Here is an 18,378-nt window from a genome sequence, read left to right on the forward strand (position 1 = left end):
GGGCAGAAATGGGAAGAATTCATGCTCGCTCAATCGGCAATTTTTGCCGGATCGAGCGAGGCCTTGTTTGTACAGACCCGAGAGTGTTACTTCATAGCTCGCTCGATCGGTTAACTTTGCCGGATCAAGCGAGGCTCTGGAAAGTTTAAAAAAAAATAATAAAAATTTTTAGCTCTTGGTTTGTAATATTTTCTATTGTTGATTAATTGTTTTATTAATCATTAATTGCCCTAAGACAAGATTAGTAACCTGAGGTCCTCACAACAGGTGGTATCAGAGCGTAAGTTCTTGGACAGAGATAGAAGCTGAGCGGGGTAGATTGAGTCACATGCATTTATAGTATAGCATGATTATGCATTACTTGATTTGATAAATTGGATGATTTGATAAATTGCATGTGAGCATGATCTATCTTTGAAATTCAACTGTCTGATTTACTGATTTGTAAATTTTTGAATTTCTTATTTATTTGTTCTAAGATTTTCCCCGGGTGATGTAAGCTCCAGAATCGAAGAGAACAGTGTTCTTTGGGTGACGTAAGCACCCCAGACTGACAAAATTGTATAGCCAGACTGAACAGAATGGTATGGTCAGAATGAACAGAACTGTATGGCTCAGTTGAATGAGGTATCTCCGATTGAACAGAATAGTACATCAAAAAATGAATAGATGTTGTTGCAGGTAGAAGTTGACTTGGAGAACTTGATCAGTTGATCACATGTTTTTGAAGATACAGATGAATATAGTATTAGATTGATTGAATATCAACTTCGAAACCTAGCAACCAGCTGGTGGATTTTGATGAAGAAATGATAAGAGAGCAGTGGTATATTTCCTATTGGTAAGTGCTTAGAACAGACTTTTGTTTCTTATTCTCTGCCAAAACAGATAGAAATGTTGAGAAAGAAAAAAATATACCGCTAGAAGCTGAATATTTTGAATTTTGCGGAATGCCTTATTAAAAGTTTTAAGATTATTACGATTCTTTGAATTGTAGACAATAATAATGAAGCTCAAGATTGAGTGTTTAATTATGGCTTGAATTCGAAGACTATGTCTAATTAAATGTTGACGATTGAAACATTGAAAGAAAGACATAGGCAGAGCTATGAGAATTGAAATTGAATGAGGAGGTAGGAGAATGAAATTGTAGGCATGTAAGAGTATGTGAGATACTCACAAATTGAGCTACAATTTTTATTCCAGGACAGATATGAAGTGAATGATACGACAATAATTCTCTAACTCTAGTGAATCGAGACAGATTAGTTTGATTTTGAATGCAGAGTATGTTAGGGATTATTACACTCATTGTGGAGGAAGATATCCGAACAAGTAGTGTAAAGAAAATTTAGTCAGATGTGCTAGAATCTATTCGACGAAACATAGATTCTAAGAAGATTCAAATGAAAAACAAATATCAGAAGTATACAGAGGATTAGAATGGAATTGCATCTGAAAATAAACTTTCAGGTAACAGATTTATTTGTGACCTGTTTATGAATGATGCAATAGAGATATGATAGCTTGAAGCTTATTATATGATGACCTCTGTAGCAGAATAGAGATTTTGTGAATTGAGTTAAAGAATGAAACTATTGCCTTGATGAGATGAAATTGAATATGATGTTGTTCATGTGTGCAATACTTGGTTACGATGTATGATAGATGATAAGATTATAACCAAGTACTGATTAGTGATAGTTTCAAATTCTTGGATCACTTGATTTTATGATTTAACCAATCAGTATGTTTTATGCTTTACGAAGTACATGTGTACCTGAATATCTGAGTTGATTGGAAGCATGTATTCCGTGAAAATGAAGTAGAATTGGTTCTTGATCAGAACTCGAGTATTGAGGAGAAGTATGAATAGTCTGATCAAAGGAGAACTGAAATAGAATTGATGAATAGAATAAACGATTAAATTAGATCAACAAAAACATGATGTGCATATGAATATGATGATATGATATAGAATCTCGAATTAAGATTCTGTGATTTTGGATTGATGTATGATGTTTGATTACAGAAATATTCCGAAATCAGTATATTCGATGCACTAAATATGTTTAAGATCTAAATCAGCATTGATAGGTATGCCAATGCATAGAGATTACAGATATGTTCCAGTAAGATTTTTGACTTTAGTTTAAGTTGTGAACTGGAATTCAATAGTGAATTGATGAATTTATGAATTACCGACTTGATGAGATTATGAACTGAATATTAATTTTGAGGTTTAGAAGATATATGATGATATGAAAATCAGTTATAGATAAGTCTTTTCTTTGATTATGCTGAATCGACTACATCAATTGGACATATAATTCTTGAAATGTTTGATTTTGAGTGGCTCTCCTTGTTTTGTTCATAGAGCCTGAGTGATTTACTCATTCTGAGTTATGTGATGCAAGTAAGTTGTTTTCACTTTGCAGAGTTTGTTATCCAGACGATTTGATTTTGGATAACCTTGATTGAGGGATTTTCTCAATCTTGATTTATTTCTTTTTGATTTTAAGGATTAATGATCCTCTGATGATATTTCAGCATATTTTAAGATTGTTGACTTGTAACTGATAGAAGAATTTGTATATGCTCCATGATTTTTGGGTTAGATGATATGAATTGTCGGTATGTGGAGATAGAAATGAAAAATGAAATAGGCATCCGATGAATTAATTCCAGATTTTTGTGTATTCTGGTTTGAATATTCAGATGAATATCGCAATGATTTTGTTCAGAAGATGAAAGAAACACATAAAGTAAACGGAATTGACGAAAAGTCAGTACAGTATGCCAGATGAAGATATGAACTGAAGCCTCAGATCTGAATTAATGAATTCTATTATGATTGATTATCTGTTTGTGCTTGATATTTCCGAAAAGAAATATCATATTTTGAAGAAAATGCACAACAATGAAGTTAAGATTCAATCAATAATTGTTTTATCAGAATATAAAGCAAATAGAAGTAACAGAATTAATACGTTTTTGAAGGAAAACGTACAGAGAGTTTCCGATGAAGTTGAAAATCATTGACCAGATGAGTTCAGTGATAAACTTCAAACATTGAAACGAGATTATAATTTGAAAGAATATTTTGCAAAACTACCGTGATGAAACAGTATAGATGAGGTAAACAGGTGGTAGTTATGAACAGTATGATGGATGTTACTGTATACGATGATCTGTCTGTATGATCAAGTCACTGAATTGTGATTAGATTCGTTGCAAGATGAACAGTAAGCTAAGAAATAATGTTTCAGATTGAAACATTGGGTTTACTATTAAATTTCAATACAGATGATCCGAAGACTAAGTACTTTTTGAGGTAAAGGTACAGTGTATTATCTGTGAATTGGACGAATAGTCAGGGAAGATAAATCGAATTTTGAGAATGAAATTTTATCTGATATGATACCGATTATCAACAGTTCTGAATACTTTGAAATCTGTGACTACAACATATTATACTCTGACTAATAGATAGTCCGAATAGACTAATCAGAATTTGGCAGAATACTCTGTATGTGATGTGACGAACAACTATCTATTCAGATCTGTGAAGAAGATAGAGATATGATGAAAGTACAGGAATGATTAAAATCTTTTGTCAGAATAAAGACTTTAGATTTACTCGACAGAAGGTGGCATCGATTGATTGATTAATGTTCTGAGAGTTGATTATATGTGATTGCATTATACTTTCTTCAATTGATGGATTATCTGAGTCGATTTTCCAGATATTGAGAATATTCTCAGAACTTTAATACCTGATTCGGTATTACTTAACTTAATGTGTTGCCACTTGATGATTATAAGTCCTGTGGCAGCTATTGAGTCGATGTTGGGATGATGCTAGGATGCTATGATGAAAAGACATCTGATTGCTTTGTGTTGAAATAATACTACCGAAGTATATGATATCAGAGTAGACATGATTTATCGATATCAGATTAGATTTGATTTGAGACACACAACGATTTTGAAGATGAATCTGTACGAAATGAAAACAGAGAAGAAGAATCAGAATTAGCAATTGAATAATAGATATAACTTTTGAAACTGTTACTGATTTGTTAACAGGAAAGTTATATTAAAATATTGTTCGATTTAGAATTGAGAAAGAGCAGAGTTTGAACTACAGATTCAGAATATGAATGTTGTGAATACAGACCTTGAAGCGATGAACAGAATGATATTGTAGACTTGATATATGTTCTATACAGAGCCTGGAATGATATAGATCATAGAGCGTAGAATACTTTAGAAAAAAAACAAGTCATCACTAATGCTGAATTGCACTGACTGAGATGCTAGACAGAATTGATAATGTGATTGACAGAGTTATTCTTGTCAGCTTGATATGATGAATCTGATTGTTCCACATAATTAAGTTAAGGAAATATCAATAAGATGTTTTCTTATGTACTTTAATCAGATGGAATAGATACTGAATAGATTTTGAGTTAAGTTGATTATTCGACAGATCCTCGAGTTAGGATACAATAACTCAGAAAGTATTCTTTTCAGTTCATTAACGTACAAGAGAATAGAAGCAGATTCGAAGAACTAATCTGCTCAGAGATGATGAGAGGAATTACGAAGATCAGAGTTGGATGATTAAAGTGAGAATTACTTCAGATAATCATTCAGTCTATCAGACTTGATATTTCGATTGACTGTGATTTCGAGGACGAAATCATTTCTTAGAGGGGAGGAATTGTAAGGCCCGAAAATATTAAATTATTAATTATGCGATTTAAGAATTAAATTCCATATTATGGGCTAATATTGATTTGTGAAGCTGAAGAAATTATAGATTTAAGTTCCGAGCCGAAAATATTTAATTTGAGAATTTACGGAGTTTGAGAATTAAATTCCGAAAATTCTTAAATTAAAGGAATAAATATTCAATTTGAATATGTATGGGATTTAAGAATAAATACCATGTTTCGGGAATTAAATACGATTATTTTTGAAGATACAATCGTCCAGGGACTGATTTGCAAATATCGAGATTTCGAGGGCTAAAGTGCAAAAGTTGGGATTATTGAATTTAATTTAATTTTGATCCGATATTATTTAATTTGAGAATATTTAGGGTTTGAGTTAAATTCTATTATTCTTAAATTAGTTGGATCGAAATTGAATTAAAATGAAAGCTGAGGACTGAATTGCAATTAATGAAGACTTGAGGGGTTAATTTGCAAATATTCAGTATATTTCTGAATTTGAAGTCGATTATCAGCATTGTACGTGTATTTATTCTAGGCATTCAGAAAAACGAAACAGGGGAGCCGAGTTCTTCATATTTCTTTTGAATTTGATTTATTCAAACTGCCGTAACTTTTGATCCGCTCGTCCGATTTCAATTCCGAAAGATGTTCTGCAATCCTTGAAACGAGACCTTCGATTTGATGTAAGTATTTAATCCTCTCGGCATGTTTTGATGAATGGAATTTGACAGAGATCAGATTATGAGTTTGTATTGATGTTCTTGAACTCGTATGCACTTTGATATCGAAACTAAATTGATGAACGGCTATCGTTTGTATTGATTATACTCTCCAGCAGTATTTAGATTCATATAGAGTATGATTATGCTGGTTTTGATAGCTTATGAATTGAATTGAAGTTACGTATGAAGTGATTGAAGTTAGCTTCGAAGTCGGTATTAAGTCGGTTACCGATTTTGAATCGCTACGCCGTCGATTCGTGTTTTTGGATCATTTTGATAGTCTATAACTGAGATAAGATGTTCGTCTAGATGTTATTGACGATATAGCAATTTATTTCTCAGTTTCAGACGACGTTTGAAGGTTAACGACTCATGACTCCGAGTTGTACCGAATAAGAAGATGTTGAGGTTTGAAATGATTTTGAATGAAGTTAGAATTATGAATTTGAAACGAATTTGGACTGATTGAATAGAATAAAGATTTATATGAATGTTTTGATGATATGTTTCAGATTTGGAGCGTTCAAAATAGAAGAAATACGAAGGTATAATGACGACATCGAGAGTCAAGAATTTTGAAACTCAAGAACGCTTCCTCTTGAGTTGTTCCGCCAAAATCACATACGTATTTATTTCTTTGTTTTGATTTTGATGTTGTCGATCCATCTCAGGTAGTGGATCTTTGATTTTGAATCGATATGATTTTAAATGATGATGATACGAATTGATTCTATACCAAGGTCGGAGGACGACTTTATTTTCCTATGCCAAGGTCGGAGGTCGACTTTATTTTCGAATCCGGAATGATTTTGATAAATGGATATCCATGTCAAGATCGAATACGATTCTTGATGGCAACGATGTTTTTATGAATCAATTCTTAATCGACAGAAGCGTTAGTTACTCTATTTGTTGAGTCGAGTTGAAATAGAGTCGATATGATTTATTTAACGCTTTATATATGTTGCTTATACTGAGATTGTTTTCTCACCGGAGTTTATCTGGCTGTTGTTTTGTTTTGTATGTGTGCATCACAACAGGTAGGGCAGGAGCTAGTCTGAGATGATATTGATAGCTCGGGAGCGAGACTTAGCAAGTGTGGACTCGGGTTTTAAGAGAAAGAATGGTAGTTTGATAGCCTTGATTTTGGATATGAAACTTGAGATTTAGAAGCTCACATGTGAAGATTTAATGTAGCTTATTGTTTCATACCTCTATGCTATCTATTTGATGTAATAATCTTAAGATTTGATGCTTGAGCTTGGCTATATGTATATATGCATGTTCTGAGATATTATAACATGCTTATGATCGATTTGTATTGAAGATTCTTGCCATTGTTTTAAGTTTTGACAGCAAAGTGTGTTCTGAACATTTTCTGGAAATCATGCTCGCTCGATCGGCGATTTTTGCCGGATCGAGCGAGGCTTGTTATTATGGGCAGAAATGGGAAGAATTCATGCTCGCTCGATCAGCGATTTTTGCCGGATCGAGCGAGGCCTTGTTTGTACAGACCCGAGAGTGTTACTTCATAGCTCGCTCGATCGGCTAACTTTGCCGGATCGAGCGAGGCTCTGGAAAGTTTAAAAAAAAAAAAAAAAAAAATTTAGCTCTTGGTTTGTAATATTTTCTATTGTTGATTAATTATTTTATTAATCATTAATTGCCCTAAGACAAGATTAGTAACCCGAGGTCCTCACAGCCCTGCTACCCCTGACTTACCGGGATATCACCAGCCCTGTTATTCTTGTCTCTCAGCAGCCTTGATACCCCTGACTTCCCGGGGTATCAATATATATATATTAATTTTTTGAAACATGTACCATGCATTTTAAAGTCTAAATTTATATGATGACTTTTGATATTCTGTCACCATAATTTATAGCACTTTCTATTTATATTATTAATTACGTCATACTTGCATTCTATAAAATAATTTATATGTACAGTTCAAAAAAAAATTATATATGTATAGATATTTTGAGTGAGTAGATTAGTTACTGATAAAAATAAATTATAAATTAATTTTAAAAATCCATATTATTTTATTTTTCAAAATTTTACAAAACAAATATTTTTTAAAAATAAAATTCAAAATGATGACCAAAATAAATGATATATTATAATAAATATAAACACATAAATATAAAATTATATTTTCAAGGAATTGATTAACATTTTATTTTTTAAAAAAAATTTGATTTTGATTAACATTTAATTATGCATTTATTTGCTGTTTATTTTTAAATATTGATGTGAAAAAATATAAATATTGAGAAAAATTTTTATTTTTAAATATTTTTTTAGCAAAAGAATCCTTTGATTATTTAAATCATATTATGTTTTGAAATTTAATTATATGTTATTTAAACTCTATTAATATTATTTATATATATTTTTAGCATAAAAATCCTAGAATTATTTAACTCATATTAAATTATGAAATTTAATTTATATATTATTTAAACACTATTATTATTATTATTATTATTATTATTATTTAAAAAAATAAATAGTTTGAACATATATACAAAATCCAAGAAGAAATTCATTTATTTTGTTTTGGAATATGTGTTAAATAGTTGTCAATAATTAATATTTTTCATAATAATTTATTATTTTTCTATTATTAATTATCTTTCCACTTTTAGTATTGATTTTTAGGCGGAAAAATTGTTAGTTACTTTGTTTGGAAGACTATTCTATTTTTATATATAGATATGGCAAACACTTGTATGCAACCGTTGCACGGGTCATATTCGTGTGACGGGTCTCTTATATGGGTTATCCATTAAAAAGTATTACATTTTATGTCAAAAGTATTACTTATTATTATAAATATGGATAGGGTTGACCCGTCTCACGAATGAGACCGTTGCACAGGAGTGTTACTCTATAGATATATAGATTAACTATACCTTGAAAATTGTGCAATCATTTTTTAATACATTAAATAGGAACAAAATAAAAAGTTTATATAAAATTTGATTTCCCAATAAATTTTTCTAATTCTATTTGAAAAATAAAATAGGGAAATGTATTTGAAACGGGGAGTATAATGTAGTTTTTTTTTTTCAAAATTTGAAATTTGTAAAATAAAGAAAATTGAAATGATTAAAAAAAAAAAGAAAGAAAAGAAAAGGGAACCATACCACCGACTAAGTTGGTCTGTCTAGCCCCTGCCTCTTAATAGTAGAAAAAGATATTAGATTGAATTATATTTAATATACTAATATTAGTTTTATAAAAAGCTTGATTAAATTTCGCTTAAATTTAAAGTTTCATCGAAACGCTTCGTTTCGATCAAAAATGATAAAAAAGCGGTAAGACATAATTTGACCATATCAAGTGTCGTTAAATATGCTTAAATGTTCTTAATATCCAAAATTGATTAATAAAACAAAAATAAATAATAAATTAACGATTTTATTAATTAGTGATTGTTAGCAAAGTTAGAAATGTACAATATTATATGATTAAGTGTAGCGATGATGTGAATGCAATACATATTGAGGGATTTTACAGCTAATGTTTTAAAGTAGACCAATTAATTTAGTTTATGTTCGATAACACCGAATATGAAATGAATTATTAAATAAATTGAATTAAAATCTCAAAAGGAATCAATGCATTAGACTTAAACTTATTATATTTATTTATTATTTAATCTGTTAATTTGTAGTAATCGCGTTTAAGCTTAAAAAGCTTGAAACTTAACTCCCACGCTTTGACACGCTTCACGTTTTTTAAAACTTTGACTAATATTATCTAAAACTTGCTATTTTATTTCTTAAAAATAAAATTAACAGTATATATTCAATATGAATAATGGTAAAATGCATAACTGTCGAAAAAAAAAAAGTAAAATGCATCTAATATCATCACTAATGAGATTTTATTATTATATCTCGATATTTGTATTGAATTAATTTTTCCATTTTGTCAAATTAATTTTTTTTTTTATATAAGAATTGATTCCATGTAATGTAACATCATTCATTCCCTTTATATTTCATATGAGCCATTTGATACAATATAAACAGATATCGTTTTAATCAAAAAAACAAAGATACATGCAAATCTCAAAATTGACTGAAAATTCAAAGATGCAGCATACTAAACTCAACAAACACCGATAAACTAAAAACTTCATATGCTTACATTGATAATAAAAATTAAAAAGTAAACCAACAAAGTCTTCAAAGTTCAAACCCTACCCTAACAACTTATATATCCATTGAAATTGAAAATTAACCCTATGATGATAAAGGAAGGGAGAAGATAATCCACCAAATTCCCCCATCCTCCCTAACATTATATGAAGATGGATTGAATTCAATATCGAAAAAGGGTTAGAAGTAGATGATCACAGAAGTGAAGCACTTCCATTACCTCTTTGATGGTCTAACGTCGTCCTCTCCACTATCATCGTTATCATCTGAATCATCTTTGCCCAAGCGCTTCCTCTTTGGAAGAGCCTCCACTTTTCCACTGCCATCCTCGTCATCCCCCTCATCCTCATGGTCAAAATCGTCCACACCATTTTCTTGTGGTTCAAAGTCGCTAGCATCTTCCTCATCCTCAGCATTAGCAATGGGTCTAACTAGGTATTCAGTGCCTAAATCCTCCTGGTCAGACACACAGATCAATTAGAGAAGAGCAGCTGTTTCCGTCTCACAATATAATGACCAACCCGTAAAGACAGCAAAGAAACTCATAAAACCGCCAAATCCGACTACCCAGTTTCAAGAAAAAATCAAACAGAGGATGAGAACCAAAAAAAAAATATAAACACGGACTCAAGTATAAGTCCACAGAAGTTTCATATGGGACAGAAAACACTTTGAAAATTTTCCTTTTTCTGCCAACATAAACACATCTTTGAATCCAGAGAATAAATTTAACAGTGCCGTCGGATCTAGAATAAGTACGAGAGACAAAACAAAGTCATGAAAATAGAGAAGTACTTTGTCGTACCACACATATAAAAGACTTGAACATGCAATTTCAACAACTTTTCAGCCAAAAGATATCATAAATCTCTTCAAATATCTCCAAGAACAGGAGAAAAACTCATATAAAACTAAATAAATATAGTTCAAGTTTAGCTAAACATCCTCTGCAAAAATTCTTCGAACATTTCAGATCTGACTCTTTTCAACGAAAATTCAACCAAATCAACAAATAAACCCACTGAAAACAAGGAAATCAAAAAGGGAAAATACCCTAGCTTGCGATATTCCAACCTTGGTGATATCCGAAAAATACTCCAGATCCGAGAAACCCACAAATATTTTAGCCAAATAATCCAAAAACTTCACAAAAAGGGCAAAATTGAAGCAGAAATCACATAAAACACAAGTGAACTAATCAAAGCCAGACTTGCGAAATATGCTAAAAATTAAATCACTACCTCGTCCTCCTCCTCTTCTCCTTCATCATCATCGTCGTCTTCATCTTCATCATCGTCGTCGTCGTCGTCATCGTCGTCGTCATCCCCTTCGTCATCTTCATTTTCTCCGTCTACATCATCATCGTCGTCAATGTCAATCACCGCCGCCGGAGCCCCGTCGCCGCCGCCGCTACTGTTCAACACTTCCTCCTCTTCCTGCTCTTCCTCCTCGTCACTCCCCTCAAATTCATCATCGTCTTCACCGTCAATTTCTTGCTCAAATTTCTTCTCCTCTTCAAACACAGCCATTTTTTCCAGAAATTTTCTGATTTTATTTTATTTTTTATTTTTTAAAAAAAATTGTGAAAAACAAAGAGGGGGAAGAAGGATGGTAACAGGCGGAGGGGTGTGTTTTCTCTGGGAGGGCCGAGGCTTGATCTGGACCGTTGAGTTTAGAATTGACGAGGATCGATGATGTGGCGAATAATCGTACGGTTAAGAAATGGGAGAGGCGTGCGGCGTTAAATTTCTGTGTCACGTGAGTTGCGCGTGATGGTATCTAGGGTTTTAGAATTTCCTTATGTTATTATTTGTATTTATTAAATTTACTTTTGGGCCGGTATTTAAATTTGAAGGCCCATCAAAAAACAAGGATATTTATTTATGTGAGATCTCGAATATTTTTCGGATTTCTTTGAGATTGATTTGTTCTATTTGCTTAAATTTTTTTTAAAAAAATAATAATAAAGCTTAAGATGAAATAAATATAGAAAATAAATTATTTATTAAATATAAATAATTGAGTTGAAAAAAATGAAATAACTAAGACTATTTGGATAAGAATATTTGATTTTGAATGGAATATTTGATTTGATGATAGATTTGAATAATGAATTTGAAATAACTTTCATTTTTTGTGTGTTTCCAATTCATCATAGTCTTATTGTTTCATTAAAATTTATTTCATTTATAAACAGATTCTTAATAAATTTGGTGAAGCTCGTAATGAAATTAGAATAGTACTCATTATTCATTTACACAAAAAATGTTGCTTATAAGTAGGGATGTAAACTATCCAAACTACGGGTGATCAAACTTTATGAAAAACCGCTCAAACCGACTGATCCGAACCATAGCACAACTCCAAGTGCAAATTTTTGACTAAAACCTCGATTGAAAAATAAACAATTAAACCGCACCGCGTAGTGTTTTACTATTTACCATTGAGTTTTATTTTATTTATTATATATTTAACATTAAACAACTAGTAAATAAAACTCAATTTTATTAGAGTTTTTGTCCAAATTTGACTTAATTTTACACAATGTTCAAAATGATAATATTAAATTCATGATGCTACAAAATAAAAACTTAAATATAATAAACGGAACTTGAGGAATTAATAATGATATTATTTCACATTTCCATTAATTTTATTATATTCTCATTCATGATGCATGCACATTTAATGAAAAATTTGGAGGCTGGAAAAAATTATCTTTTTAAAACTCTTTTATAAATATAAAAATAATAAGTATATGAGCAAAATTAATTATTAAATAGAACTTAATTTCATCTCACAACTTTGACGGTGGTCAAATAATTCATTATATTTTCTCAATTTTCAACCATAAGTATTTCTTCTCTTGGAAACTTTGTTGAAAACTTCAAATATTTTGTGAAATGAGTAATACCAGCTATTTTCTAAAACATCTTCTTTTTTTAAAAAAATTCTTTTTGATTGATATTATTTTGAACTATAAAATTGCATGGTTCAATTATTGTTTTATTCTATTATACTTTTATTTAATATTATTATTATTACTATTATTAACTTAATTTTAGCTTCTATTTTATTTAAATTTGTCTTTTGTTTGTAAGTTTTTTTTATCACTCTTTGTTCATAAGAAAAACCGTATTACCGACCGAAACCGTACATATACTTTCACATAAAAAAAAAACCTTAATTAAAAAATATTTTTCAAACCGAACCGTACATCACAATTATGTTTGAATTTAGTGAAAAACCGCTCAAACCGCACCGTGATCACCCCTAATCCAAACCAATCCAAACAGTATCAGGTTGGAGCTGGCTCATTTAAGATTGACAGAGGCTCGAGATACTTGAGCTCGATTCGAGCTTTTATCATCAGGCTCGAGCTTGGTTTGTCTTCAAAGTATTAAGCTCAAGAGCAGCTTGAGCTTGGCTCGTTAAAAGCTTGTTTATCATGTTAAACTAGCCTGGCTCAAGCTTGGTTCGTTAATGTAGTGACCCGCACCGTGATCACCTACTAATCAAAAACTTAGACATGCAATTAAACAGTAAATAATCATAATCAGAGCAACTGGGGAAAATAATACAAAATCCTGAACCGGTAAATAAATCCAAATTATACAACCCAATTGAATTAACTTAATAAAGGTAAAGTAAAACCTAGTGGTTAACCCTGCAATCCTGCCTTGGTCGCCACCTAATCTCCAATTCCTTGAGAGAACTGACCCGTCGAATGAGCTGTCCAGACAACAAAAAATAATTAAACGTGAGCGCTAAAGCTCAGTATGCTAGTACGGGTAAACATACAAATATGATGCATGCCATGTAATGAACGGGTATCATATCTGGGTGGACAAATCAAAAACTTCTCAGACTGGCGCCTAGGATGTGAGCTGTAATCTCAGGGAATCAAACCACTGGATGCGACCACTCACTCCTAACCGGACGTGGACCAAACATGTAGCTCCTAAAATACAATTTACTAAATCGCATTTATTAAATTAAATAAATATTATGATTATTATTTTTTAAGTTTAATTTATTTAAATTCTTTATTTGAAATTATGTGCTAATAAAATATTTTATTATTTATTCAAAATAATTTTTATTGTGCAACTTCATTGTGTTAATATTTTAAAGGTTTAAGTTTGCTTATTTAAATGATTTTAATTGTTTAGTTTATTATTTTAAATGATTCTAACTGTTTAGCTTATTTGTTTAAATATTTTCGAGTGTCCAACTAATTTATTTTAAATAGCCTAAGTTTAGTGATTAGTTATTTTAAATTATTTTAAATGTCTAGATTATTTATTTAAATATTTTTTTAATTGTTCAAATCATTTTAAAGGTTTTATTCTCGTTTGGTTATTTATTTAAATTGTTTTTTAACATTAGCCTAGTTTGTTTAAAATTATTTTAATGGTTTTGTTTATTGTTTAAATATTTTATTTATTTCTGTGACATCAAAATATTTAAGTATTGATTTTTAATTCTAAGTTAGTGTTTAAATTCCTTTAAAATATAAGTTGTTCGAATATTTAAGTTAATCATTCTTGAAATTCTTAAGTTCAGTGACTTCCGGTTTCGGTTTACGGCGATGGTGGATTTCGGCGGAAAATTCCTAAGTTTCATTGCGAGAGTTAACATTTATGAGAATTGAGGAAAATAATTCAAGCATTTACTTTTAAGATTTTTCCGGTGACAAAAATTGCCTTTGCGGCAATTTTTAAGCTTACTTTAGAATTTTCTAAAAAATAGCAATTTAAAACCCGGACTAGCGAAACCTAAATTATTTATTTTAATACTTGAATTTTTAAACATCAAGAATTTGAAAGAAATAGTGTGTGTAGTGCAAGAATTTTTATAAGAGAATAGCATTTTTGTTAAAGTAAGTAGCACCTTTAAAAAAAAAAATCACACACACTCACCTATACTTACATACACCTATACATACACACACATATACACTAAAAACATATTATGCAACTCAAATAAACCCCAAATCCCCAACCCTAGCCCCAAAAACGTACGCATATCTTCCCCTTCTTCAAGAATCGATCGATTCTTCACCTCCAGCCCTTTCCCGTCGCCGTCGCCGTCGTTCGCCCACCACCGTCGCCGGAGTCGCACCTTGGAGGTGGTCCATCTTGCTGCTGGTTCGAGTTCAGCCGTGTTCCTTGACTGTTTCCAGCTTGTTTCCACCTTCATTTCTTTGGGTTTTTGGAGCATTTCAAAAATAGGCAAGATTATGGTTTTCTTTGGCCACCAAGTAGATTATTATGTCACGCGATTGTCCTATTGTGTGCATTTTGATTTTTTTTTGAAATTTTAGGGCCATTATTTCAAAAATTTCAGTATATATATATGTTTCTACGTTCATGCTTAAGGTTGATCCATTATGATTTCTTATGGTTTGTAATGTGTTGAGTAAAAGGTTGATTGAAGTTTTTAACATTGCTTGAAGTTTGAAATTTCAGAAAAATGGATGGAAGTGCATTTCAATTTTTTGCCTTGTTTTTGTGATTCTTGGATGGTGGGTTAGGAGTTACCATGGGTGAGAATGTAGCTCATATGGTAGTGCTTATAGCTGAGTTTTGATGGGGTATAAAAAATTGGGTCTTGAGCAGAATTTTGTCTAGTGTTTGTGTAAGGCCCGGGATTATTTGAATTAATCCAAAAATAATTGAATGTTAATCCGAGTATATTTAATTTGGAAATATTTAGAGTTTTGATTTAAATTCTAATATTCTTAAATTATTTAGAATTAAAATTGAATTAAAAAGGTTTTCGAGGACCGATTTGCAAATAGGGAAGATTTGAGGGGCCAAAGTGCAATTTTCAGATATTTACTTGGACACTTGTCTTGAATATGAGTGTGAACGTGTATATGCATGGAATTATCATCATCTTCTCAGAAATTCAGCAGCCTCCATCGATTATCACAATTCTCTCTTGCAAAGTGATCTTCTAAATTCTATAACTTTTGATCCGTTTGTCCGAATTAAATTCCGAAAATAGTTCCGGACTCCTTGCGAGAAGGGCTATCAATTGATATAAATATTATCTTGATCTAGATGATTTCGAAATTGTGTTATGGGGCAGAAGTCAGAAGTGCTTAGAGATTTGTGTTTTTAAGATTCTATAGCTTGATATATCGCAATTGAATCGAAGAACGGACGACGATTGAGTTTGCTATGCAATTCCAGCTTTTATTCGAGATTATATGCTTCTGATATGTTGAATTATTGCTGGTATACATGCTGATATGTGTGTGTTTAGTGAAGAGGATTGATATATATTTGACGATATTGAAGTTAGATCGAAGAATAAGTGTCGTTGGTAATTGCTACAGATTTTCAGCAGCTTATTCGAAATTCTTACCATCTGATTATGTTGGTATATGCTATATTATTGTTGGTTTGAGATCTATATGAAGTTGATATAAATGATAGACTTGATAGAAAAGAGTTACGGCTGCCGACTTTTAACCGCAATGCCGTCGAGTCAAGAATTGAGTTGGTTTGTGATATCTTTGAGTTAGCTGGACATTAATGAGTTTCTTGCTGATGTTCTTGTATATATATGATGTGTTTTCAGATTGAAAACAGGGGACATCGATCTTGGAAAGTTCAGCATCGAACCGAGAAAGAATTGATCAAAGTTTTTGCACTTTATAACTTGAAGAGTGATTGATGGTTGATCAGATTTTGACAAGGGAATTGTTGTGTTTCTTGACTAGGTTTGAAGAGCTTTGAACCAAGATTGAAAGGTATAAGATAACCTTTAAAGAAAGGGCTTGCACACTCAATATGAATCTATTGAGTATTTTTTACTAAAACCACATACTTTGTGCTTCTATGTTAATAGATGCTTATATGATTACTTACTTGATCTAGTTTGTATTGTTGGTCTTGACTTGATGCGTTTGAGTTTGTTTCATTCATATTGGGCCAACTTTCTTTCGAGTTTTGAGGGCTGAGTTGCTCAGATAAAATGATAGGACGTTTGGACGTATATTGAGGAATTTAGGTGATTGAGTTGTCCCTAATGTTTGACGGTTGAGTGATTGAGTCATCCCTAACGTTTGACGCTCAATATAGTGGACCAAAGTCCGGGAATAAGAACTCAACATCACCTCGAATGGAGAGTAGGTGGATGGGTTGACGTGTTTCTTTCCCAGGGATCCCAAAACGAGAACTGATACCAATATGATAACCGATTTTAAATCATGCATTGCTTTCAATTTTAATAGATGAGTTTCTATTATTTTGATTAAGATAAAGTATTGCATGATTATTTGGAGAGTTGATGCAACATGTCTTGCTTGATTGTAACGTTTGCAACTTGATTAATAGCATGTTGAGTTATTATGCAGGAAGTTGCCTCGAGTATTATTTGTTGAATGACTGTTAATATGCTGCAAGTTGAATTACTTGAGTTTATGCATGTTTATGTTGTTTTATACTGGGATTAAATTTTCACCGGAGTCTCTCCGGCTATTGTCTTGTTTGTATGTGTGCATGACAATAGGTGGGAATGGAACGAGTCCAGGAAGACCATGAAGAATTGAGATCAAGAGAGAGTGTGATCCAAGTTTAGATATAGAGTTGCTGTCAAATTGTATCAACTTGAGATATAGTTGCTTGTATGCTACGAATTTAGCTTGTGTTGTACTAAACTCTAGTTGATGTAGAACTAGTAGACATCTCCATATGTATGTTATTTTGTTGTTGATGTTGAAAACCTTTATATGGAGATCTTGAGACATGAATTTAGCATGAGCATGCTAGATAGTGATAGATTATGAATTGTAGATGTAATCTTTTGAGTTTTATATGAAATGAAGCATGTTGAAACTCATGTAATGATCTTATTTGTATCTCTATTGCTTTATGGACTTGATTTATCTTGTGTAAATGACTTAGTGCAGCAAAGGACAGACTTGGACATCAACTGAAGCATCCTTTTTATTTTCTGCAACGTTGGCCTGCGCACGGGCGAGCAGCAACTCGCGCGCGCGCGAGCCAACCAGCAGGTTTGCTGGCCCGTTGGCCTGCGCTCGCGCGCAGGGCAACACTTTAAAAAAAAAAAAATTTTAGGCTTTGGATGCTTGATTATCGCTTGGTTTTAATTCATGAACTTGGATTTAATGTTGGATTTGAGAGATTAGCACCCGGGTCGTCACAATAGGTGGTATCAGAGCATAGGTTCTGGACTGATTTAGAATGAGCGGGGTAGATCGAGTCCGCTTGATTTCTTTATTCGCATGTGATTGAATTCTTTTTGTGATTACCTGAAGTACATGCGAATATTGTGTTATAATTCCGGAACTGTATGATCGCATGATTTTGTGATTTAAATTATCGAGCATGCTTTACTGTTTTTTTAAATTATATGATGTTATAATTATGTATTCAAATGGTAAGAATAGCATGCCATACAGATGCAAGAATTATATGTTTTCCCTATTATCTGAGTTGATTGGAAGCGTGTATTATTTGAGAATGAATCAGAACTCGATCTCTTGAGAATGCATGACAGTGTTGATCAGAGGAGGACTGAGACAGAATTGTTATACATGAGATTGTATTATATACTAATATGTTTGAATTAGCAGATATGCCTCCTCTTCGAATGAAGAATAGACAGACAGAGACAGTTCCTCAACCAGAATAGGTGAATGTATCCCCGACACTGCCACAAACACCTGAACCTCCAAGAATAGAGAAATGCAATACATTGAGAGAT

At 31.8% G+C, this 18,378-nt stretch overlaps 1 protein-coding gene across 3 annotated transcripts; it reads right to left on the bottom strand.

Annotated features, from left to right (window-relative positions):
• Nucleotides 1-9,602: 9,602 nt before the first annotated feature.
• LOC140865890 (uncharacterized) lies at nucleotides 9,603-11,315 on the bottom strand. Of its 3 annotated transcripts, none has more exons than XM_073270720.1 (2): nucleotides 10,878-11,300; nucleotides 9,603-10,089 (listed from the first exon to the last, which is right to left on the bottom strand). In XM_073270720.1, the coding sequence occupies exons 1-2, from the start codon at nucleotides 11,163-11,165 to the stop codon at nucleotides 9,853-9,855; spliced, it is 525 nt and encodes a 174-aa protein (XP_073126821.1). In that variant the 5' UTR covers nucleotides 11,166-11,300; the 3' UTR covers nucleotides 9,603-9,852. The 3 variants fall into 3 exon arrangements, with proteins under 3 accessions (XP_073126821.1, XP_073126820.1, XP_073126822.1); XM_073270719.1 differs by having other exon boundaries at nucleotides 9,603-10,092; nucleotides 10,878-11,291; XM_073270721.1 differs by lacking the exon at nucleotides 9,603-10,089 and adding an exon at nucleotides 10,114-10,779 and having other exon boundaries at nucleotides 10,878-11,315.
• Between the last annotated feature and the right edge of the window lie 7,063 nt (nucleotides 11,316-18,378).

This window comes from Henckelia pumila, chromosome 4 (genome assembly GCF_033568475.1).
Source record: "Henckelia pumila isolate YLH828 chromosome 4, ASM3356847v2, whole genome shotgun sequence".
In the NCBI taxonomy this organism is placed as follows: domain Eukaryota; kingdom Viridiplantae; phylum Streptophyta; class Magnoliopsida; order Lamiales; family Gesneriaceae; genus Henckelia; species Henckelia pumila.

Bases quoted from the DNA above. Each gene is read 5' to 3' on its own strand.
- LOC140865890 (XM_073270719.1), bottom strand. From the start codon at position 11,165: ATGGCTGTGTTTGAAGAGGAGAAGAAATTTGAGCAAGAAATTGACGGT. The intron at 10,093-10,877 runs GTAGTGATTTAA...GTGTCTGACCAG, and splicing joins GAGAAGAGGAGGAGGACGAG to GAGGATTTAGGCACTGAATA.